A 25,514-nucleotide genomic window follows, 5' to 3' on the forward strand; every position below is an offset into this window, starting at 1 on the left:
GAGTCCTGCTCATAAGCCTCTCAGCACGTGTGGTGGTTTGAATAGAAATAACCTCCATAGACTTGTGTTTGAATGCTTGGCCTATAGGGAGTGCACTGTTAGGAGGTGTGGCCTTGTTGGAGGAAGTCTGTCACTGTGGAGGCAGGCTTTGAAGTCTTATAGGCCCAAGCTATACCCAGTGTGGCACAGTCTGCCTGCTTACCTATCTGTTCATTGAGTGTATCAAAAGACGGCATCAGAACCTCTGGAGTTAGTTGTAAGAGCATCTTTTAGTTGCCTGAAGTAATTGTTGTTGCTGAAGCTTACTGCCTCAGTCTTCTACACTCGGCCTTGTCCTGGAAGCTTCTAGCCTCTGTACAATCTTATCGTGGCCTAGTATGTTTTCAGGCTCTCAGAGTTACTACTGAATGAGCTCATCCCTTCCTACTTCTTTCTGAGCTCTGGTTGATTCAAGGCAAACTCCTCTCCAAGCTGACTGATTCAATCTGTCTTCTCTCCACTTCTGAATTGCTCTGTTTGGCCTCATACTAACTTTAGCAACCTGTTCTAATCTCCCTGACACTTCTGAAAGTAGTTGCTGGTGAGAAAGACAAGGGCCAGTAGACATCCAGTATCATCAGTGTGTCCATCCTACAGATGGGAGCACCAGGGTAGAGATAGTGAAAGCTTTTGCTTTAGATAGCACAGCCAAACAGTGGACCTAGAAATTGAACCGTGTCCATAGCCTTCAAAGAGAAAAATTGTTAACCACATGCTTTTTTTTTTTTTTTTTTTTTTTTTTTGAAACAAATCCCAGACTCTGAACCCTTTATCACTACTAAAAATCCTTTTGGAAAAGATCTCTTTGATACAGTCTCTTGATTTCTTTCTTTCTTTTTTTTTTTTTATTGAAATGTATTTGTAAAGGGCATAGGCAAGTTATAAAAACTGTCCCTTTCCAGCTTAGAAAAAAATTGTAGGCCAGAGAGACAGATGAATGGATAAAGGTGCTTGTTGTTCCCTGACCTCCACACGTGGGCTATGGCACATGTGTACCTGCAAGCACAAGCATGCATGGCTACACACACACACACACACACACACACACACACACACACAATGAATGCTTAAAATTTTGTAATAAAAAATAAACTGTGCATATATTCACACCCTCACATATATTGTATATAGTTCTTAAAAACCAAAATGCTAGCAGTGGTTATGAAACTGTGGTTGTTAAGTGCTCTCCTTGTGCCTTTCTGTGTTTTCAAAGCTTTCTGTAAGGAGTATGTGTATTACTGTTATGTGATACTCTTTGGGGAAATGTGACCAAATGTCTATGCACCCCAGATAGAACTGATGACAGGACAAAGTAAGGATATCACTGGAGTCTCCCTTGGTGAACCAGTGACTTTATGGGGACCCAAAGGCAGCTATCCTACCAAAGCTTACTTTAGCACTGTGACAACCCTTGAAAGCTAGAGCTCTGGAATTCACTTCGGAGCTTACAGGCAGCTTTACAGGCAAGAAAGGCCCTGCTTCTCAGCAGTCCTGACTGCTTAGATAACCTTGAGGGAGGGGGCACCTTGTGAATCTGCTAAGTTTCAGGAACTTCCTGAGAGTCGTGAACTGTTACATACTTAGTGTCAGTCCAGTGTCTCCATCCAATCCTAGCCATGGTCTGTACCCCATCTCCTCCCTCCCTTCCCATCTTCCTTCCCTCCCCCCTTGTTCCCTCCCCTTACCAGAGACAGGATTTCCCTGTGTAGCCCTAATGGTTCTAGAATCACTTTGTAGACCAGGCTGTCTTCATCCCCCTGGCCCCCTCCTAATCACAAGAGACAGCTATCCTGGAACTCACTATGTGGACCAGGCTGGCCTTAAAGTCAGAGATTTGCCTGCTGGGATTAAGGAAGTGTACCACCACCACCTGGCATTTTGTTTTGTTTATTGTAATTTTGCACAGGCCAGAGAGGGCATCAGATCCTTACTGACGGTTGTGAACTGCCATGCGAGTGCTGAGAAGAGAGCCTTAGTCCACAGGAAGAGCAGCCAGTGCTCTTAACTGTTCACAACTCATCTTTCCAATCCCTACATTTTGGTTCTTCACAGCTTCCCTCCTAGATAAAACGTTCAGCTTGAAGCAAATTGCTACTTAACAGTTACTCGTATCATTTACAAAAGAAGAAAAGAAAAAAAAAAAGAACAAAATAATCCCCTAAACTAAAAATTTATAAAGGACCATAAATATGAAAACCTGGTGATTGTTCTGAGGTGTTGGAGGATGAGAAGTACTTAGAGAGACCATTTCTCCTTCACATCCCATTCAAGGTGGTAATTCTCACTCTTTTTCAGGGGCAGAGGTAACATTTTCTATTCTATGTGGTCCTCTGATTCTCCTCCCTCTTATATCAAGTGCCATTTATTTCAAGCTCACTCTGCTACGCCGTATTTTTAAAATCCCAACAACATCCTAGTTTGAACAGAAGACGTGGTGGAGAAATCAAATCCCCTGTGTAGGGAACAGTCACAAGGCAAAAATGTTGCAATGAGTGTTATCCAAGGCACCAGCACAGGGTTTTACAATAGAAAACCCAAAAGCTGTTAGATATATGCAGAGAGTTGGCTAAGGTGTGTTATGAGAATCATACCCCACACAAAGGCATCCAAGAAGACCATGAGTCCAGGACTGGAGTCCAGCCTACCCCAGGAGCCCGGGATGGAAGCTCCATCAGCCCACAGAGGGCTCTTTCTAACTCAGTTGTGTAGCGTGTTTAGAACAATGACTGAAGGGGTGGCCTTTGCCGACTGCAACTGCTGCAGAATGTGAGCTCATCATTTAGAGAGGTCTTCACAGATTCAGCCAGCTAAGGATCTCAAGAAGAACTTAGACTTGGTGGGATGGGGGACTAATTCTGAAGACCGATGTCCTTATGTGAAGAAAGGGCAAATGACACATATAGGGTGCATGGAGTACTACATGCCTCTAAACCCAACACCCAGCAAGCTGAGACAGGAGGATTGCAGGTTTGGAGACAGCCTGCGATACACAGTAAGACGTATATCTCAAAAGACAATAAATAGATAGATAGATAGATAGATAGATAGATAGATAGATAGATAGATAGAGACAGCCTGCGATACACAGTAAGACATATATCTCAAAAGGCAATAGATACATAGATAGATAGATAGATAGATAGATAGATAGATAGATAAGGAGGGGGAAAAGAAGCATGGGAGGGAAGAGACTTGAAACCTAAGAGACATGTGGGCAAACGTGCCCTGTACAGTGGCAGTTGAAGTGACATGGCTACACCTTTGAGAAACTCTGGGCATTGCTGGGACCCAGAGGCTAGAGGGACATGCAAAAGATGTCTTCTGCTTACCCAGTGGAAGAAGCCTGGCCCTGCCAATACCTTGATTATATATCTCTTGGCAGCATGAGAGAATTACTTTTGTTGGGTTAAACCACCAAGAGCAGAGGGTTGGAGCCTGGCCTCTTACATATGTTCCCTGGATCTGGCTCCTTGCTGGGCTACTCACTAATCGTGCAGCATGTGTATGTGTGTGCAGAGATGTCAGAAAGCGAATGCACACTCATCCCCCACATGGGCGTGGCTACCCACTTCAGACATCAGACACCTACCCTGCATCAGCTCTAGACTTTGTTTAGGAACTCAGCCATGTTTCAGACACCATGAACCAAATTTAAAATGTACCGCTCATTAATGCATTTATCAAATTATTTTATTAAGCGCCCCCAGGACAAGTCTTTGGCATGCCATTGACATTATTCATATTCTACTGTTGACTCCGAGGCAAGCTGTCAGCCTGGCTGTCTTGAAAGATTAATAGTACTTGAGTTGACTCCAAACCACGGGTCATTAAAAGTGATTTAAGTGTTAGCGAAGTTTTTTCGATGTCGTGTCTGCCTTCCAAGCGAAAGGTCTGATCGCAGCTTCAGTGGGGGAAGTGCTTGTGTTCATTCATGTTTCTAAAGCTTGTGGATTAGGGCTGGGGACATAGCTCTATCAGCAAATCCTAACTGCATAAGGAAGAAGACCCAAGGTCCATCCTTAGCAGCCATGTGAAACACACACATACACACGCACACGCACACGCACACGCACACGCACACGCACACGCACACGCACACGCACACGCACACTTGAAATCCCAACACTGGGAGGGAGAGGCAGGTAGATCCTTGAGGCCCCTTTGCTTGTGTTCATTCATGTTTCTAAAGCATGTGGGTTAGGACTGGGGACATAGCTGCTGGCCAGCCTACCTGGATTGGCAAGCTCTACATTGAGGTGAAAGACCTTGACTCAAAAAATAAGGTGGCTCCTGAGGAAGAATAACAGTCTGGGATGGTCCTCTGGCCTTTCCACACATGCACACACATGTGCACATACACACATATGTGCACACACACAAATAAAACTTACGGTTTTTCAAGAACATTTGGAAGTGACTGTCACTGCCCACTTGTGACTTGAATAGACTTCCACATCAGTAGACTGCCTTTGCAGAGGCTGTATTTAGTGTCTCCACTTCTTCACCCACCACTCTGGCTCCTTCATGGCCTTCTTCCATATTCAGAGAGCCAAATGGGTTCATCTTGCCATGCATTGCAGTAGAGAAACGCTTCTAATGCCTTCTCGCCCACAGTAGCACAACCAGCTTCTTAGACTTTATCTTCTAGAGGACATTTCTGCATTTCCTTTCCAACGTAAGGCTCCTCACTGGCAGTCTGGGTCTGTGTGTTAAAGAAGTGTGATCTTGCTTGCAGCTTTCCCTGGCCTTATCACACCATCAGGCTTGCCTGAGTTAATTCTGCTTGTCACTTAAGGAGAGCTCTGATAAAGAGAGAGTGCAGGAGGCAGTGGGGAGGAGGGGCAGAGCAGAACCAATTACCCACTTTAATAATTCAGTGTTTTTCTTGGTAATAGGCTAGAGAGTAAACAGCACTACGCATAAATGCCGTCTTCCATTATTTATCCACTCCAGAAATGGAAGTTTAATTAAGTCACACACTTGAGACTTTGAAGCGATAAAGGAGACACATATCTCAGACAGCAGGCAGAGGAGGTGTGGGAGCCTCGGCTCCCCCTGAGCTGCCTCTGGGGTTTGGAGATCATTTTTTTATGTGAGTATGGACAAGCTGGAGCCTGGACGGTGGGGACAGCGGCTTCCAGGTTCACCCACGTCACATGTGTTATTACTGCACCACCATGGCCTGCTTTACAATCTCTTCCACAAAACGTGTATGATAAGTTTGCGTGCGCTTCTTTTCCTACTTAACAACAGTAGTTTAATCCAGTACTTTTAGACACATATACAATGCCATATTTTGGTTTTTTTTTTTTTTTTTTGGTTTATTTATAAAATTGTGCAACCACTGCCTCTGTTAAATTACAGACCGTGTTCATCACCACCCCCAAAGGAAACTATATCCACTCGGTTATCCAAAGACTCGAGGTTTTCTGTTTTCCATTTCCACACATGTTGCCGCACATTTCTTTCTGTTGTCAAATGATATTTCCTTGTGGAACTTGCCACATTGTACTTAAGCATTCATCATTTGAAGGGTATATAGGGAGGGCTTGGTGAGCGTGATTAATGCTGACATGGACATTTGTGTACAGATTCTGTGTAGACGTATGTTTTCAGTTCTTGTACATAGCTCGGAGTGAGATTGCTCAGTCAGGTGGTGCACTCTATATTTAGCATTTTCCAGAAACTGCCGGTTTTCCAGGGTGGATGTCATAGTTTAAAATGCCAGCCGTGCTGAAGGGCTCCCCTTCCGTGGGTCCCTTTGTTTCTTCTACTGGTGCTGGGGACCGAATCCAACACTCCACATGTGCCAGGTTAGCAATGGACTTCTGAACCATAGCTAGAGACAGTGTTTCTCTGTGTAGCCCAAACTGGCCTGAATTCACTGCACTGCCAAGGCAGGCCTCAAACTCACAATCCTCCTGCCTCAGCCTCCCAGCTGTTTCTCTTCCTTTCCTTTTCTCTCTTTTTTTTTTTTTCTTTTTCTTTTTTTCTTAAAGATATCCCAAGCCAGTACCAGGAATGGTTGTACTCACCCAGGTAGGTGATGACTGACAGAGAACAAAGTACTCTTGTTGGTTTTCAGCCTAGTCCTCTTTTCTGCCTCGGCTCTGTCTACTGAAGGAGGATTAAGCAGTCTTAGCACAGCGCTCAAGGCATATCAGCACCAGACGGAGACTTAGTTATTGATGTTGCTAGAAAGTGTCTGGGAATGGAGACTGTCCCACAGAACCTGTCCAGCACATCACCATCCATCACCCCAGGGACCCGGAAGCAGTTATGCAAGTCTCTGACTCCAGATCTCTTATCCCAGACTAAGCACCATTAGCTGAGGAGTGAGTGACCTGGAAGTAGATGATACCACGAGGAGAGGGGAAATGCAGGAGAGCCTCTCGGTGCCCTTCACCCTCTAGATGAAGACAATGCTGTGTCTGGGAATGACCATGAGGAGCTAGGAACATCCTGTTCCCTCCACAGGACAAGCACAATGAGGAGGTAGGGTTCTCCCAACACAGATTTGACTTCATCAAGGCAAGAGAAGGGAGCGTTAAGCAAGAGCTGAGGTAGAGCAGGTTTTCCAAGGAAGGGGGGTGTGGGGCAGGCAAAGGTAAAAGGTTATTGTGAGAATCCTGGACTGGATGAAGGCTGAACGGTGGGTAGGATGGTTGTGTATTGTACATTGTACATGTGTGTTAGCAGCCTCCAGGGGCTCCCAAGCCTCTCTCTCTCTCTCTCTCTCTCTCTCTCTGTGTGTGTGTGTGTGTGTGTTTGTGCACGCATGTGTGTGCTTGCATATGTGTGTCTGGATGAATGTTTGTATATGTCTGTAGTGTGTTTCTCAGAGGGTGTGTTTCTATGTGTGTATGTGTGTGTGTGTGTCTGTGTCTGTGTGTGTATGTGTGTCTACCTGATCACAAACAACAGATGAGTGTGCTTTGCCAGGCAGGGAGTCTCCCATCATCTGTGGTATAGACCATTTCTTCTGGTCACAGCTAGAGGCATGATGGGGGTGTGGATCAGGGTTGTTTGACAGGGCCACCAGGAAAGAGGTGACTCAGTGGAATTTCAAAGAATGGATCAAGGCAGAGTGTGATGGCCATGTCTGCAAACCCAGCAATGGGCAGCAGAGGATCAGAAGTTCAAGACCAGTCTTAGCTACATAATGAGCTCTGGGCCAGGCTGGGCAACAAGAGACCTTGCCTCAACCAACTAACTAACCAACCAGCCAACCACCAACCAACCAACCAAACACATCTCAATTGATAAAGTGATTGCCTTACAAGCAGAAAGATCTGAGTTCAAACCCGAGGACAGTCATGGTGATGCACACAGGATACCTGTAACTTCAGCGTTGCTGTGGCAGAGACCTTGAGCTCTTGACCAGTCAGCCCAGCCTAATAAGTGAGTTCCAAGCCAATGACAACTCCTGTCTAAAAATTGAAAAGGTAGATGGCATCTGAGGAACAACACTGAAGATGTCCTCTGGCCTGCATAAACACTGTTCACACGTATGCACATGTACATGCAAACAGTGTGCATGTACACGTGTGCAAACATCCACACGCATGCAACACAATCCCCAAAATTCCAAACAGCAAATGCCCACTCCGGTTGCGTTTTTAGAAACCCCAAGCCAGAGCATAGCTCACCACCCTACGTCTGGCTGAGTCCAGAGCCCGGATCGGTTAAGAAGTTCCAATTTACCGGGCGGTGGTGGCGCACGCCTTTAATCCCGGCACTTGGGAGGCAGAGGCAGGCGGATTTCTGAGTTCGAGGCCAGCCTGGTCTACAGAGTGAGTTCCAGGACAGCCAGGGCTACACAGAGAAACTGGAAAAACCAAAAAAAAAAAAAAAGAAGAAGAAGAAGAAGAAGAAGAAGAAGAAGAAGAAGAAGAAGAAGAAGAAGAAGAAGAAGAAGAAGTAGTAGTAGTTCCAACTTCTTGGACAGAACTCCCCAGATCCTTGTAGACCCAGGGAACATGTGAGAGGTGGGAGGTGGTGAGTGTGCTGTGGGTGAAAGGCACACCATGGCAGCACAGACACACCCCGTCATTATTCATGGGACAGCACACCAGGGCTGCCTATGACCCAGAGTCTGAGGTTTGTAATGTAATGTGAGATGGAGCAGTGGGGAGTGGAGGTCTCCTTAAGTCCCAGCCGCTAATGCTGGACCTGGCACCAGAAGTGGCTTTTCATTACCTGTTACCAGACACCATGAATTATGCAAGCCTAGCCCTTGTTTTCTGTTCTGTGCAGGCTGTGGAGCCTGGAGGGAAGGGAAGAGATGGCTTGCTCTGCCTTGGGAAGTGGGAGTTTTCCTTCCCTTCTTTTGGATTTGGTTTTGGGGTGGGAAACAGAGCTGGAGGCCTGCTGGGCAGGCGCTCTAGCATCGAGTACATCCCTAGTCTCCATACTTTTTTCAGTGAAAAAAGTATTTGTCCAACAGTTTGGGAGACACAAAAATACAGATAGTGAAATGAATTTCTGTATGCACAACACTCAGTTTAAGAAGTGCAACTTCAGGACTGGAGAGATGGCTCCGCCTTTGAGAGTGTGTGTGTTCTGCTTTTGAAGAGGACCAGATTGCAGGTCACAGCACCTATAGCAGGTGGCCCCCAAAGGCCGGCAACTCCAGTTCCAGAGGATCAACACTATTGCTGGCCTTTGCTGCCATCTAGTCACACAGAAGTGCACACACACTCTCTCTCTCTCTCACACACACACACACTCACACACTCATACACACATAGAAACACACAGATACACACTTACACTCGGGCACACACACACTCTCTCATACAAAGAGAGACACACACAGACACACACTCACACACAGACACACTCACACATACAGACATGCACTCACACACACACTCATACACACACACACAGACATATACACACAGCGACATACACAGACTCACACAGAGATACACTTACATATGTAGACACACACACTGATAGATACACACAGAGACTCACACAATACAGACACACTCTCACACACTCATACACGTATCCACATGCGTCTACACACTCACACTCACTCACACTCACATAAGTAAAAATGAGCTTATCTGTAAGAGAAAGAAATACAGCTTTTAATCAGCTTCCAGAAATAACTACCATCCTGTACTGGATTGTTTCATTCTTGTTGGTATACTTTATTTTCACTCCATACATATCTGCTCATAAGATAAAACAGTTTTTTTTTTCTTTTATTTAAGGGCCAGATGGTTCATTTTAAAACAAAAACAAACTAAAAAGCAGTACCACGCTGATCATGGTGGCCAGCAGACACGTGACAATGGCCATTCTCTTGGGTATTAACATTGCAGTGTTTTTAGATACATAAATGAGTCAATGGGACTAAGAATGTTAGAGGATAAAAATCTTGAGTAAAAATTGACACCAGTAAGTCTGGTGCTTTAACCCACAAAATGTATTTAAAGTCCCAGAAATCGGTGACATTATGCTACGACAACATTCTTTCTTAAGAAAAATCTGAATGTGCTTATCTTGTTGCAATCCTTACCGACTTCTTCATTTCCTCTTAGACCTTACGCTGCAGCATGCAGGTCTGGTTTAGTCTTTTTCACTGCACTATGGTATTCCATGTATGAGAGCTGTATGGCTCTCCCCATGGCAAATATGTTGGTGACTGTCCTTTTCATGGTCATCAGTTCATTTTTTAAACAGATCTGTTCTGCATGTTCTTGCATGGGATTGTACAAACACACGAGTTGCTTCAGATTATTCAAGTAAGAGTCTATGTGGAAAAACAGGTTGTACGTCCATCTTCCATCTTTTTATCTGCTAGCCTGCCATATGTCTCTTTAAAATTTGGGTCAATTTCCACTGTTTGGTACCCGAGCTGCCTGTTCCCTCTCCCCATCCATGGGGAAGCTCATCAAGTTTATCTTTTTATTTATTTTGTTATCTTAGCTAGTCTAAACTAATTAATTTATTTAAATGTGTATGGCCCAGCTTACCGAGGTTCATACTCATTACCCATGCAGAAATTCCGCATGTGAAGCTGAGCGTAGTGGATTCCTTCTGTTTAGGGGTGAGGAAGGTACTCATGTTTCAGGTACTGAGGATGGAATGGAAAGGTCTGATGCATGCTAGCAGGTGCTTTACCAACACACTTTATTCCAGCCCCAATTCCCGTGACCTTGTAACACACATTTTAACCAACTGTTCACATTGGGTCTTATAATATTTTTAAAAACACGTGTGCACACACAATTGTGTGTGTGTGTGTGTGTGTGTGTATCATGACACATAGGTGGGTATAAGAGAATAATTTGCAGGAGTTTAGGAGTTGGCTCACTTCTTGCACCATGTGGTTCCAGGGACTCAAACTCAGGTCCTAGGCTGTGACTCCAAGAAACATCTGGGCAAGAACATCTTGGAGGCCCCAGAGCATTATGGGCCTCTTGGCTGGTACTTTAACCGTATTTAAAACACCATCTTAGTGTTGTTCAGATTGCCTTTCCTCTGGTCCACATAAGTTAGCTAATTGGGAATTGGTTTGATAACAGGCGTGACATCTCCGTGAAGAATAGGAAGACCACAGGCATATGAGTCCTGAGGGGCGGAGTCCATGTGATTTCCAAGCTCGTCCTGATTTAGCTTTCTTTCTACCACAGTCTCCAGAGATCCTCTGGATGCACTCCTGAAGCCACTGATGGATGTTTGGTCAGGAAGGCCTGTTCCCACTTGTACGGTGTCACACTGCACAGTCACTAATGGGATTCCACCCTGTCAGCAGTGAGTGCTCTGTCAGCACCTGCTTCAGGACTCTGTAAGACACTTAGGGATTGTCACTCTCGCAGCATGTGCGTAAATGTGTGTGTGGGAACATGTGTTCATGGGAATGTGTGTGCATGGAAAGTGTGTGTATGGGAATGTGTGTGTATACATGCAGAAGACAAACTTGGGTGTTGTTGCTTGAGATCCATCCAACTTTTTTCTTTTTCCTGGGTATGTTTCTTGCTCACCTGGAACTGGACAAATGAGCTAGGCTGGCTGACTGTTGAGTCCCTAGGGACCCATCTTTGCCTCCCTAGTGCTGGGATTACAAAGGGGTAACGTCATGCCTGGCTTTTCTTAAACAGGTTCTAGGTCGGGCTCACATTGCTGTCCTCATGATTGCCAGGTAAGCACTACACCAACAAAGCTCAGGTGCTTTCTCAGGGTTATTTCTCGTCCTCCCTTGTCCTCTGTAGGAGGTGAATCCATTTGCTCACCTGTATTCTAGAATAGTCCTTTGAACATAATAGGTCTTTAATAAAGACTTGTCAACAAAAGAAGGGGTGGCAGTTTGTAAAGACCAAAGAGAGAAGAACATTCTGGAGAGAAAATAGGATGAAGGATTTCAATGAATCAGCATGTGTTGAGTCCTAGAAATGACATTGCATGGACTGAATCATAACCATGAATGGGATGAGAAGTGTGACAGAGTGTGCTGATGCGTGGCCATCCACCCAGGTGTATGGATGGCAGTTGGAGATGAACTCTGGATTCCTGATTGACAGTTTGTGCTTGAGCCAAACAAGCCAAATATGATTCTAATTGGAAAAATAACAAGTCTGACATCCTGGAACCCCACCTTCCCACCCACACACTGATGAAGACAGCACATAATTTGGGGGTGTAAAGATAAGTCTGGAGACGGACAGGCCTCCCAGAGGGCTGTCATAGTAATAGGGGAGAGAAGCCAGTGGCCACATCGGAAGAGAAAAAGGGGTCTGATGAAAAGTGAGCAGTTTACAAAGATACCATCTTTCCCTGTGACACCCACCCCCCACCACCCAAAGTTAGTGAAATCCAAGAACCGGCTGCATCTAGCCTGGGCTGAGCCACAAGGCCAATGCTTCTGCCAAGCGTGCTCTTAAGTAATCAAACTGGAACCCGTTCCAGGGAGCTCCACCCACAAGTTCAACTTCCCTTTTAGTAAAAGCAATCTGGACTGAGCCTGCAAGTTTGCCAGAGCAGCGGGGGCAGCCTGCAGAGTAAACGGGAAGGTTTTTTGGAAGGAAGGTAGCATTTGACATCCAAGTTCCCATGCTCTCCAAATCTTTTGTGCGAGTAAATTGCTTTCATTTGTCTCAAGGCACCTTTTCCAGCCCAGCTTCTTCCAGCCTGCTTGCAAATGTTTCTCAGTGGTGCATTTGAGGTTTGGCTTCATCTCACTAGCTGGGACCAATCTTTTATTCCTAGGAAATAGCTGGATGATGATAGTAGACTCTTGGATTCCATTTCTCCTCCCAGCTGTTCCTTCAGTATTAGATACCTTCATGTTCACAGGTTTGCCCACCTCCCCCCTGCCTGCATCTGATTAAGAGGCGTTTCATACCCATCACCTCACCCTTCCTTGGCCAGACAATTAGGATTAACACCTGTTTCTTTAAGACTACCCTGGGACAAAATGGGAGTGGGGGCATGTGGGTTGTTCCGTTCCCTCACCTCCCAGGATTGCACGTGATTGCAGCCAACAGTCACGCATTCCACCGCAACCTAAAAGCCTCCAGATGATGAGAGTATCATGTTTCGAGGTTCACATGGGAAAGCCACAACCCACCCTCCTCCTGTTCAAGTTGCATCAAATTTAATTTCCATGGCCCTGTGCTAGTGGGAGCCCCACAGCCCCCAGTCAGCTGTCGGAGTTTGGGAATGCCATTTCCAAACACAGTCCTGTAGGCAGCCAGCAGGCACTAGACAGCTGAGTGCTGGCAGAAGAATGTCCCAGACACCTATAGTCATCCAAAGGGTGACTCATCTCATTATGGCCAGGATAAATATGGGAATAAATGGTGTTTTTCTACAAGCAGGAAGAATTGTCGAAATGCTTATCACTTTATAAAATATAACAGATTGTGCCTGGTCATGTTTTGAAATGTTCCATCCAACCATTCAGTGTGGTTTTTTTTTGTTTTGTTTTTTTTTTTGTTTTTTGTTTTTTGTTTTTTTTTGTTGTTGTTTTTTTAAGTTCAGCTTGTTTTTCTTCTTTCTAGGAGGCCTGGGGAAGTGAGGAGTTTGCACTCTGTGCCACCGGAGCTCTGGATTCACCTGGCCGTGGTGGCCTGTGGCAACCGGCTGGAGGAGACTCTGGTCATGCTCAAGTCAGCTGTGCTTTTCAGCCACAGGAAGATGCACTTTCACATCTTCACTGAAGATGCTCTGAAGCCCGAGTTTGATAAACAGGTGAAGCAGAATAAGCCGAGGCACCGCATTTCTGGGAGGGCCATGAGTCCACAGTGGACTAGCTGCAGATGCAGGTCACAGCTGGGGCTGGCTGCATGCTCAGTTGTAGGAGCTTGGATCCTTGGCTCAGAGGTGCAAGTGTGTGATTCAGAGATGAGCTGGAGGGATGGCTAAGTTTCTGAAGCAATTGCTGAGCATGAGAGCCTGTGTTTGGGTCTCTATAACCCACCATAGCATGTGTCTGTAATACAGCACCCCTAAGGGGAGATGGGAAGTAGAGACAAGAGACTCTACAGCCACTCATGGGCCAGCAAGTCTGGCTTGTGCAGCTGTAAACAACACATCCTGCCTCAAACAAGATGGAAGATGAGGACCAACTCCCAAGGTTGTCCAACAACCTTGTGTTCTATGGCATGTGTGTGCCCAAATATACACACATCAACACATAATACACACACACACACACACACACACAAGCCTGTGCATGTACATGTGTACTCACATACACTTTTTTTTTTAAATTGGGGCAATCATGTCCTCCCCTTAAACATATTGGGAGCATGTGAGCAAACAACATGGCGTTTTGTCTGTGCTGGGTTATTAGAACTATCCACATATTGGGCAAATAGCTGATTTTTATGTATTGATGAGAGAATAACAAGTAGCAGGTTCAATGGAATAAATCCCAGAACTATAGAGGATAGAAGATAGAGTCCCTACTGCCCTCCAGCCTCATGTAAGAGATGTCAGTGTTAATAATTTGGGGGAGTTCTACCATGTTTTTCTTTGGACCCAGAAGTGAGTATCTGCTCCTCTGTTTCTGTATGTAGACACACATACATTTACTCGTGTGCACATGTACATACATAGATCAGGGCCATGCTTTCCTGGAGTCTCAGCTGTGAGGCCATGTCAGCCTTGTTCCCGGGTTGGTTCTCCAACACCTTCACCTCCTTTTTAGCAACTGTGGAGATTTTGTTATGCAGCTGGGGCTCTGTTTACTTGGCTCTTCCCTCTCTGAGTTTTGACCCACACAGAAGAGCTACAGAAAGGGCAGTTCCCTCAGGAGAGGCCCTGCCTGACCTCAGCAGGCCAGGCTTTGTTTACCTTGGAACTTTTCCCCTGTACCAAGGTCTTGGATTCTGGCAAAGATCGAACCTACTTTGTTTTGTTTCTGCTGACTGAGTCAACAGTTCTGCATCCTGTCACCAGGCTAGCAGAGCTCCTGAGGATTGCCAAAAACAATATATTGGGCAGAGAAAGACTAACAACAGAAAACTAGAGAGCAAGTTATGTTTTCTGAGGGGAAAGTCGCCTTGAGATGTCACCGATAGAAGCTAGGAACCTATAGCCTTAGGGCTTTGGAGTCAATTGGAGCAATGCCTTGTGAAATGCCTCAGGGGACAGGGGAATGAAAAGATTGAAACACTCCCAATTATCTGCTCTAAAGTGGTGTTGGAAAGGATGGTGATAACATTAAGATTATAGTAATTATGCCAGCTGATGATTCCTGATTTCATCTTGCAACTTTTTACAGAAAGGAACTCTTGTCTATTTTAGTTCTTGATCACTATAATAAAATACTTGAGTACCATTCTAAAGAAAGGAGGTTCATTTAACTCACAGCTATGGTCCCAGTATCATCTTAGTTGTAAGGATCTTTGACTGATGAGGTGGGGCAGAAGGTGCCCCACGACAGCAGAACAACATATTGCCAAACAAGAATGCAGAGAGAAGCCAGGGTGTGGCAAGACTTGATCTTTTTTTGTTTGTTTGTTTGTTTTGTTTTGTTTTGTTTTGTTTTTCGAGACAGGGTTTCTCTGTGTAGCCCTGGCTGTCCTGGAACTCACTCTGTAGACCAGGCTGGCCTCAAACTCAGAAATCCACCTGCCTCCCTAGTGCTGGGATTAAAGTCGTGTGCCACCACTGCCCTGGCGGCTTGATCTTTTAAAATGGTACTCTTGTTAGAATTAGCTCAAGAGCCCTTCAAGAACTACCTTGATCTCTTCTGGGGTGTATCCACGAAACCTAAACTAATTCCTTTACACATCACCTTTAACCATTGCCCCACTGAGGACCAGGCTCCTGACAGATGAACTCATTGGGTGTGAACTCAAACTATAGTAGACTGAGAAAACCCTGGAGTCAGAGAGCTCTATTGGTTCTGCTCACACTAAATGTCAGGTTAAACTTACTGCTTCAAGTACATCCTCCTGAACCACTGAACAAAGAACTCACATTCAAAACTTGGTTCGCTGAAGTGGAAACTTCCAGGTTCTTTGGAGAGTCGGTTGTATTGGATGGTGTTTTGCTGGGGCAAACACATGAGGAACACAGGTGAAAGACTAAGGCAGACTCATGAAGCAATGTTTCACTGAAGCAGACACAGGAGAAAGGATGTTCTGCTAAAGCAAACAGGAGAAAGGACGCGTGAAGAAGGATTCTTTGCTAACGACACACATGTATTGGTCTGCCTTACACTGTGTAGTTGAGCTGCATTTGTCGGGACTCCTTGGACTCGGGCTGATTGGATGCACATGTTAAGGCAAGACAAGTGCTGAGGCAAGGCACGTGGAGGGCATGTGATATCTGGAGGGTATAAATGGGACTCGATGGAGTGGGTGACAGAGCTTGGCTTGCTTGTACAGCTAGCTGTGCAACCCTTGTGGATCTCCTGTCTTCTCATCTCTTGCTTCTCTGAGAGAGACACAGCCGAAAACTTCTCCTGGTGTTCCTCCTGCTGGCTCGAGCCAAGGCTGAGGCCTGGAAGTTTCTGCTAGGTTGTATCACTGTTGCTGCTAACCCAGCTCTACTGAACTGGACTGCTGGTATATCTGTGAAGTGTTTGCAAGTGGATTGAGCTGCTGCTGCCTGCTTATAACCTGGGATTTCCAGACGACACAGATGGGAGTTGCTCCAAAGAACCTTTCTAAACAGGCGTGAGATGTTTCAAGTGAACTGTAGTGATAGCCCCTGCAGAGTTCAGGGCCTTACAGGCCGATGCTTCTCTCCCATGGGGACTAAATGGTCCACATGACCTTGGCTGTAGATCAGGAGCTGAAGGGCACTACTCATTCACCAGAATACACTGCTGAAGCATTATTGGCCAGTTACAATTCCCAGGATGCCAGTTTAGGGAAAAGACAGACCAGAGCATCATCAGGACCACACCCGTTGTTCCCTCTGTGTGACACTGACACGCATCTCTTCAACTGTCCAGAAGCAGCTATGGACCATCCAACTGCAGAACAGCCTCAGAACTGTTCACACAGAAGAATGGAGGAAAACCGGCCATGGATGAACATTAGCTGTGTCACACAGAGTCCAAGTGGCATCTCCTGCATGCTGGATGTTGAGCGCCGAGTTGCACATTTGGCTAGAGATTGCATGGGGGAATGTGTGTGACCATATCTGTATGGGCAATCGTACCTTCCAGAGTGCTCACGTCCTCAAATACAGTCCTTCTGTACTGACCTGAAGTTGTAGACCAGGAGTATCAGGTGGAGTGGAAGGGGGCCATGCCTGAGAGTTTCACTGTCTTGGCTTAGCATCTCTGGGTGAGGCCCACTGCTGTCTGTGTTGTCCTTGGAGAGATTCACATGATGAGGCATAATGTCTCTTTGGCTGTGCTCATGTACGAGCTTAGAGAAAGGTCCTCTAGTCTCAGCCTCAGGAGAAGCCCCATTAAACCTTCAGATTAGTATAGACATCTCACCCCCAGTTTCAGGGGGTTCCCAGAAGCAGAACATCTCAGCTCACAGACTCCTGACATTAAGAAGTTATTTGAATGGGCTAGAGATATGGTTTTAATGTTAAGAACATTTGCTTCTCTTGCAGTGGACCAAGGTTTTGTTCCTAGCACCCACATGATGAACCACAACCATATGTAACTCCACTTTTGGGAGACTCAACACCCTCTTCTGTAGGCACCAGGCATGCATGTGGTGCACGAACATATGTGCAAGCAGAAACACACACACACACACACACACAATGTATATATATATATATATATATATATATATATATATATATATATATATAAAGATTGGAGCCCATTTCGTTAGCACAGACCTGCAATCTCAGTTACAGAAGAAGCTGAGGCAAGAGAATCACGAGCCTAAGTCCTGCCTGGGCTACAGAGTAAGTTTAAGGCTAACCTAGGCAACCTAGTGAGACTCTGACTCAAGACAAAAGGTAGAAAGAGGCCTGGAGATATAACGCTGATAGAGCACTTGTCTGGCATATATGACGTCCTGGGTTCATTCCTCCATGCTTCACATACATACACACTCCGAGGGAGGTGAAGGAGAAAGAGGGAGGGAGAAACATGATTTGGAGGTTCTGGCAAGATGGCTTAGAAGGTAAGGGTGTTTTCTATCAAGCCCGAGTTCAATCTCTGGGACCCACATGATAGAAGGAGAGTACCGGCTCCTGAAAGTTGTCCTCTGACCTCCACATGTGAGCAGTAGCATGCATGTGCACATGCACAGATACATAAATAAGTAGACAAACAAACAAATCAATGTAATACTTTTAAAATTATTTGAGATAAGCGTTTATAGATTTATTGTCTTAAGCAATTACTGTCTGGAGCCATCTGTTACAAGGTAGCAGTTAATACGAGCTCTGTGCAAACACACTTCCATGTAGCTACACATGCAGATGAGGGAGTGTGACTGGTGTAATGGCATGTGACATCTAAGGCTAGGTCACAGAAAGAAGACAGCTTATGTTTTCCCCTTTGGAGTGGCCTGCACCCAGTGCTGAACCATGTCATGTATTTCTTCTGCGTATGTTTCTGTCATGATCTGCTTTCTTTCCACAGCAACCGGACCAACAAACCAGGGCCTAGAACTATGGGTGAAACTATTTTTTTCTCTCACTTTGGTTTTTTTTTTTTTTTTTTTTTTTTTTTTTTTTTTTTTGGTTTTGGTGTGGGTTTGGTTTGGTTTGGTTAACTGGTCTGGAATTTACAGAGGGCTGCCTGCCTCTACCTTTCAAGGGCTGGAATCAAAAGTGTGTGCCCTCCTGCTTGGTACCTTTCCTCTTTTTAAGTAGATCACCTCAGGTATTTCATTGCAGCACCGTAAAGCTGACTGATACAGGTATTAAACACTCGGCAGAGTATGTGGTGTCACCTCTTTCTGTGGAATAATTGATGTGTCAGTTTAGGTTTAAAACCTGAAACTCTATGTAGGTTATAGACTAAATAATAATAATTTAATAATAAAACCACGTCGGTTTTTTTTATTACAGCAGCTGGCTGAGTCTGGGTTGGGAGAAGGTGGGCAACGTTACTGCTTTCCTCTCCTGTCACCCAGCACTGAGTACTGTTGGCGAATTCAGAACTTCCTGGGATATTTAGAACCATATATTTTTGCTTTAGGATGAAATTTTTAAAAAAGTCAACCACCATTGCCGGGCAGCTGCACTGTGGGTTAGGTCTTCTATATTTAGACAGTTTTTCTTCTTTTTAAAAAGGTTGTATCAAATGCAGCCTCTCTTTAAGAAAAAAGAACAAAGGCCCCAGACATTCCTTTTAAAAAGGTACCCTGAGGCTGGGGAGACAGGCTCAGCCTGTGAAAGTGCTTGCTGAGCAAGCATGATGACCCTAGTTTGATCCCCAGAATACAAGTAAAAAAGCCAAAGTAACTCACATTTGTTAGCCCAGAAATCCTACTGTGAGATGATAGCAAGGAGAGAATCACCCAGCTCACAAGCCAGCCAGCCTGGAATATAGAGGCAGCAACAACAGGAGACTTCCTCACAGGGTGGAAGGGGAGAGCTGACTCATGAAAGAGGACTTCTGACCTCCATGCGTGTGCTCTGGCATGTATGTGTCTACTCTCCTGCATTCCAGTGCACCCCTCCCACACATACGAGACACACACACAGTCGCATATGCACAAAATCCGGGACAAAAAGGGCTGCACTTTGAGGGAAAATGAGCCAAACAGAAAAGAACATAAGCCCCAGGATCTGAGTTCCATCTGGAAACTCCTGGTGGGAAGGAGAACGGACTCCTAGAATGCCAGTGTTGTATATGTTTGTGTATTTTGGGGCTGCCAGAGGGAATGGGGACCTTGTAAGGAGGAAGAGGAAGCAAGCCAGAGAGAAAGTTTAGCATAGATCAGTAGCCATATTTGGATCATTCCAGGGGGAAGTCCCTCGGATGGGTTTTGTTGATAGTCTTTGATTGGATGAGCTTAAATAGCAAGCAGTCCCTAAAGGTTAGTTGCTAGTTTCACATTGGCCTGGGATGTAGCTGTTTAAACTAAGTGGGTCTCAGTTGCTTAGGTAGAAACCTGGCATGTTGCATATGATATAGCCCCATAGCTTCTGTGTTTACTACTTTTCCACTGCATGTGAAGCACCGTGACCAAAGCAACGTATTAGAAGGGATGGTTTATTTGGACTTACAGTTCCAGAGGGTTAAGAGTCCATTATGGCCCCAAAGCACAGCAGCACAGGCCGGAGCGGGACTCACATCTTAAACCACAAGCAGAAATGGAATGGTGTGTGACTTTAAAAACTCAAAACCTGTACCTAGTAACACACCCTCTCCAGCAAGGCCACACCTCCGAACCTACCTGAACAGTGCTGCGAACCAGGGACCAAGCATTTAAACATCTGAGCCTGTGGGAGACATTCTCATTCATGCCACCACAGCCTCCCAATTAATTGTTTTATTAGAAGCACAGTTTATAATAGTTAACTTCTCAACAGCAGCACTAGCTAATACCTAATGAGATAAAACCTTCAAAATGCAGAGAATACATCAACTTGGGTTAAACTACATACAGAGAATCCTGGTTAAACTACATACAGAGATCCTGGTTAAACTACATACAGAGAATGAAATAAGTAACCAACAAAAGACAGTCACTTAAGGAGACTTTTATAAGATAAAGTGGAAGAATGATGATTTTTTTTTAAAGTAATGCCTAAGTTGTAGAGTGAATGTTAAAAATCAGATTGAAATATATCGACTGAATCATAAGCATTCTATGAGTACTCTATACATCAGGAGTATGTATGACAGCAGTCAGCATCTGACTTCATATGGATGCTAAGATTTTGAACAGAAGTACTAAAAAAAAAAAAAAGATGTGATATATAGAATATGGAAGTAGAAAAAAAGAGAGAAAATCTTCATGTAAAAGAAACCAAGACTGGAGATGGGAAAGAAACCCCAAGATTAGAAGGGATTTAAATAAGCACTGTAATAAGGATAAATGGGCTGAGGCTGCTGAACCTGAAGACAGGGCTTGGGAAAGAGAGATTAGATAGATACTGAGGTTCAAAGTCAGGAAGACCCCCTCATGTTCTCAGAGGGCTAGGTTACAGCTCAGCCTGTGCCCGGCATGTGTGCCTGTGTTTGCTAAGTGGTCAATACTGTCGTACTAAGTCAGTGGGTCACGATCCCTTTGGGGGGTCAAGCAACCCATTCACAGGCTGGCTTTTCTAAATCCTGCATATCATACGTTTATATTATGATTCATAGCAAAATTATAGTTATGAGCTTTGAAACAAAAATAATTTTATGATGAGGGGGGAGGCGATCACCACAACATGAGGAATTGTGTTAGAAGGTCGCAGCATTAGAAAGGTTGAGGACAACTGTACTAAGAGCAACTGTGGGTTTCAGGTCTCCTGAGCCACTGTGCTTGAATTCAGTATCAATGCTGGCACGGGTTCAGTCCAGTCAGTGCTTGTCATTAATCAAGTGTCCAATACTTTCAGCTGGCATTCAGTAACTTTCATCCGCTCCCAGTGTCTCTAAAAGTCGATGTTTATAAAAATGACGTGTGTACATTTTAAATGGATAACCAGTAAATTTGTGAACCACAAATTAAAGAGACACAAGTACCACAGTAGTGCCGGGAGAAGCAGGCTAAGCAAGCCACAGGGAGCAAGCCACTAAGCAGGGTTCCTCATGGCCTCTCCATCAGCTCCTGCCTTCAGGTTCCCGACCAGAGTTCCTGCCCTGACTTCCCTTTGTGATGGACTATTATAGTTTTAAACGGAAATAAACTCCTTGCTGCCCAAGATGCTTGGGGCATGGTGCTTATCACAGCAGTGAAAGAGTTAAAAAATTTCAAAACCTCCTAGCAGACTGAACAGAACCAAGAGTGCAAGGTCAGCTTGGTCGTGAGCTCTGTGTTTCAGGAACTTGGCTGACCACAAGATAGATGGTTGGTTACAAATAGGCTCTTAGAGAATAGCCCATACAAAATGTTCCCCATGACTGTTTCTTGGACCCTGTCACAAACTGAATAATGGGTTGAGACTTTCCACAGGTACTCTCCAATAACCCTCCTTCACTCCCCCTGGGTTGTGGTTTCCCCCCTGAGTTGTGGTTTTTGGCTTTAAATTCTCTGTCTCCAAAGCCCCGGGGTCAAACCCCACTGCCCCTGCGTGGTCATGGGTCTTGACCTCAACATGTTGATTGAAATATACCTCTTGCTGATTACATCAAGTTCAGTGTCTTGTGAGTTAATGGGTGGCCGCCAATTCCCGAGGCTTGGGTGAGGTCCTCCCTTCGTGGGGGCCTTACAGCAGCAGAAAGCAAACTAGAACAATATCTTTTCACATAAACATCAGAAATTACATCATACACCATATTCTTTCTTCTATCAACAACATATAGATAATTAGTTGCTTCCAAAGCAGGGGTTGGCTTTTCTAAATTTTTCTGCAAAACAACAGCTATAGCAACTATTTCTTTACAGGCACTGCATATCACAACTACGTTGATTCCTGTTGTCACACGCAAAGTAGCCAGAGCCATGTGTACATGAGAGGGAATGGCTGCACACGAGAGGGCGTGGCTGCACATGAGAGGGCGTGGCTGCACACGAGAGGGCGTGGCTGCATTCCATTCTATTTAGGGAGACAAATTCAAATTTCAAGCAACTCTTAATCTATCACAAAGCATGATTCTGTTTTGATTTTTTTAAAGATTTATTTTATTTTTAATTATGTTTACATGCGTGTGTCTGTGCCTGGGTATGTACGCATGACCACAGATGCCTGTGGAGGTCAGACGCATTAGATTCCCCCTAGAGTTAAGTGAAGCACCAGAGACGGGAACCACTTCTCATGGATGCTGAACTCGGGTTCTCAGCAAGAGCAGTTTGCATTACTAACCACTGGGCCATCTCCAATCCCCATGATTTCTTGGACTACTTTAAAAATGTCAAATTGTTCTGCGTGGATATGGTGGGTTGGGATATTGGTCTTTTGAGATCATTGTTTGCTGACCTTAGCTCTATGATACGGTCACTGAGGACTGCACTGTGTTCTGTTATTCAGACATACCTCATAAGTTGCCAGTGACTTAGTATAAAATTATTCACCAGTACAAATAAAACTTTTAGGAAATTTTTTTAATTAAAAAATTTATTCTTCTCTTATATTTAGGAAATTTTTTAATTAAAAAAATTATTCTTCTCTTATATATTACATCCTGACTTCAATTTCTCCTCCCTTCACTCCCCCCAGTCTCCCCTTCCTCTCTGTCCCCCAGATCCACTACTCCTCCATTTCCCTTCAGAAAAGAGCAGTTTAAAGACTTAACAATAGATGAGTTGTCAACTCACAAAAAGACGTGTGGAATCTTAAGTGCATAATGCTAAGACAAAGAAGGCAGCATTTAGAGATGGACCCATGTGAGTCCAGTAGTAACAGGACCTTCTAGAAAACAGAAATCCGAGAGATGACAACAAGACCAGAGATTGCTTGGAGAAGAGTGAATGGGCGGAACGTGGTGAATGGGTAGAAGGAAGGCTTTCTGGGGTGGTAAAAGCACCGTGTGTGCTGTAATTGTGGGGACCTGCCTTAACGCGTGTATCCAAACCCATAGAACTGTGGCATAAGAGAGAACCTAATGTACACCACAGACTTCAGTTAATAATACTAATCATGGGGCTGGGTGGATGGCTCAGTGGTTAGGACCACTTGTTGCTCTTGTGAGCTCAGTTCCCAGCACCCACATGGAAACATCCATAATTGTAGTTCCAGAGGATATAATACCCTTTTCTAACCTCCACGGGCACCATGTCCATGTGTAGTACACATAACACGCATGCAGGCAAAGCAATCATCCACAGAGAATAAAATAAATTATTGTTTAATTTAAAAGTTAATATTGGCCCATTGGTTAAAAAACAAACAAACAAACAAACAAACAAACAAACCAGCCAGGCATGTTGCTGCATGACTTTAATCCCAGCACTTGGCAGGTATATCTTTATGAGTTTAAGGTTAGCCTGGTTTAAATAGCTAGTTTCAGGACAGCCAAAGCTGCATAATGAAACCCTATCTCAATAAAAACAAGTTTTGTTTCTACATAGTGAGACCCTATCTCAATAAAAACAAGTTGGTTTTTTTTTTTAATAATAGTCAACATTGGCCCGTCAGTTGCAGCAAATGTGCCATGGCAGTGTGTGCTGATATATTTACTGTGTGGGAAGGTGAGAAGAGGGGGTAATTGTTTACTTCCTGATCCATTCTTCTCCAAAGCTACAAGTATTATATATATACATATATATATATATATATATATATATGTATATATATACATATATATAATACATATATATAATACTTATATATATTATATATAATATATATAATATATATGTATTATATATATACATATGTATATATATGTTTTTTATATATATATATTTTATATATATATATAGTTCCATTAAGAAATTATCTTTAACATATGCAGATGCTGAGATGGCGCGGCAGTTAAGAGTTGGACTTGATACCCATGCACATGATGCTCACACTCATCCATTCCAGGGCATCCGTTGCCCTCTCCTGTCTCCTGTAGGCACCAGGCACGCATGTGGTGCACACATATATATGTAGGAAAAACACTCATACACATAAAAGAATAAAGCTTTAAAGAAATATTAACACATGCAACAAAAAAAAAACCATATTCGCTATAAAGGTTCTGAAGAATACAGAAATGCTAACAGGAAATGAGACCCATAAGTAGCAACTGTAGAGGTGCCCACTTTTAATATTAGGATGCTGTCGGTCGAGGTTGTTCTCCACATATAAAAGACATGTGCACAGGAGATGCTGACATGGTTCAGTAGTTAAGAGCTCTTTCTGCTCTTGCAGAGGACTTGGGTTTAGTTCCCAGCACCCACACTGAGTGAACAACTATAACTCCAGTTCCAGGGGATCCCATGCCCTCTTCTGGTCTCTGCAAACAATAGGCGCACACACACATGTCACATACAATGCACATGCGTACATGTAGGCAAAATCCTCGTCCACATAAAAATAAATCTTGCAATAAAGATGCATTTACTTTTGCAATTAGATGGATCTGCATTAGAATTTTTTTGAGACTGTATTTTACATAGACCAGGCTAGCCCCAAACTTGAAGCACTCTTACCTCAACCTCTCTAGTTCTGGGATGGCAGGCATGTACTGCTACACTGGGTCATATCATAGTTTTGCATATATTAAATAGAAACATGCAGATCTTCTTTATCCTACATCATTCTGTTGTATAAGTCTGTCATAACATTTATTTTCCCAATTCCTAATAAGTTGGCATTTGGACTCTCCCAGGTTTTGTTGCCACATACTACATCGTGATGAATGCCAGCATACCTCTCTCTGTCTCTGGGGTCTTGTTAGCCAACTTCTGAAATGTTCTGAATTGCCCTCTTGGCAGGTTTTCCAAGTTTATATTCCCTTTGGTGGTGTTGTGGACCAGTCTCCCAACTCTCCTGCCAACAGCAAATATTGTTTGTTTTCAGTCCTAGCAATATTATAGGAAAATGACTGTGAGGAACGGAGATGGATCTAGACTCCCCCTGTGAATTGCCCGGATGATTTCCGCTGTGCCAGCCAGAGGCCTCTCCGGTGTTCTCTGTTTATCCCAGTGTCTTACCATCCATCTGTGTCTTCCATGTTTTGCAGTTTCGCCAGTGGCCCGACTCATATACAAAGAAGTTTGAGCACAAACTCTACCCTATCACATTTTCTGTCGGAAACCCTCAGGAATGGAAGAAACTATTCAAACCCTGTGCGGCCCAGAGACTCTTTCTTCCGGTAGGAACCCTGTTGTTAACAAGATGTAGCTTGGGAAAGACTTCCACTTGGGAACGGGGAAATCAGCCAAGGTGTTTAGAGACCCTTCCTGTGGGGGATCAGGTGGGGGGGATAAAAGTGCCCCCTTCCGTTCTGTGGTTGATGTCCTCAGCCTGCAGTGTGTAGACAGATG

The 25,514-nt window shown here is 44.4% G+C and overlaps 1 protein-coding gene across 1 annotated transcript in view; it reads left to right on the forward strand.

The window, feature by feature from the left end:
- Gxylt2 (glucoside xylosyltransferase 2) overlaps nucleotides 1–25,514 on the forward strand; it is a 96,722-nt gene that overhangs the window by 13,356 nt on the left and 57,852 nt on the right. The window contains exons 2-3 of the mRNA XM_034512104.2: nucleotides 13,059–13,248; nucleotides 25,211–25,342. Of these exons, the coding sequence (XP_034367995.1) occupies nucleotides 13,059–13,248; nucleotides 25,211–25,342 (322 nt within the window). The remainder of the gene's footprint in view (nucleotides 1–13,058; nucleotides 13,249–25,210; nucleotides 25,343–25,514) is intronic.

Source organism: Arvicanthis niloticus, chromosome 9 (assembly GCF_011762505.2).
Source record: "Arvicanthis niloticus isolate mArvNil1 chromosome 9, mArvNil1.pat.X, whole genome shotgun sequence".
Classification (NCBI taxonomy): domain Eukaryota; kingdom Metazoa; phylum Chordata; class Mammalia; order Rodentia; family Muridae; genus Arvicanthis; species Arvicanthis niloticus.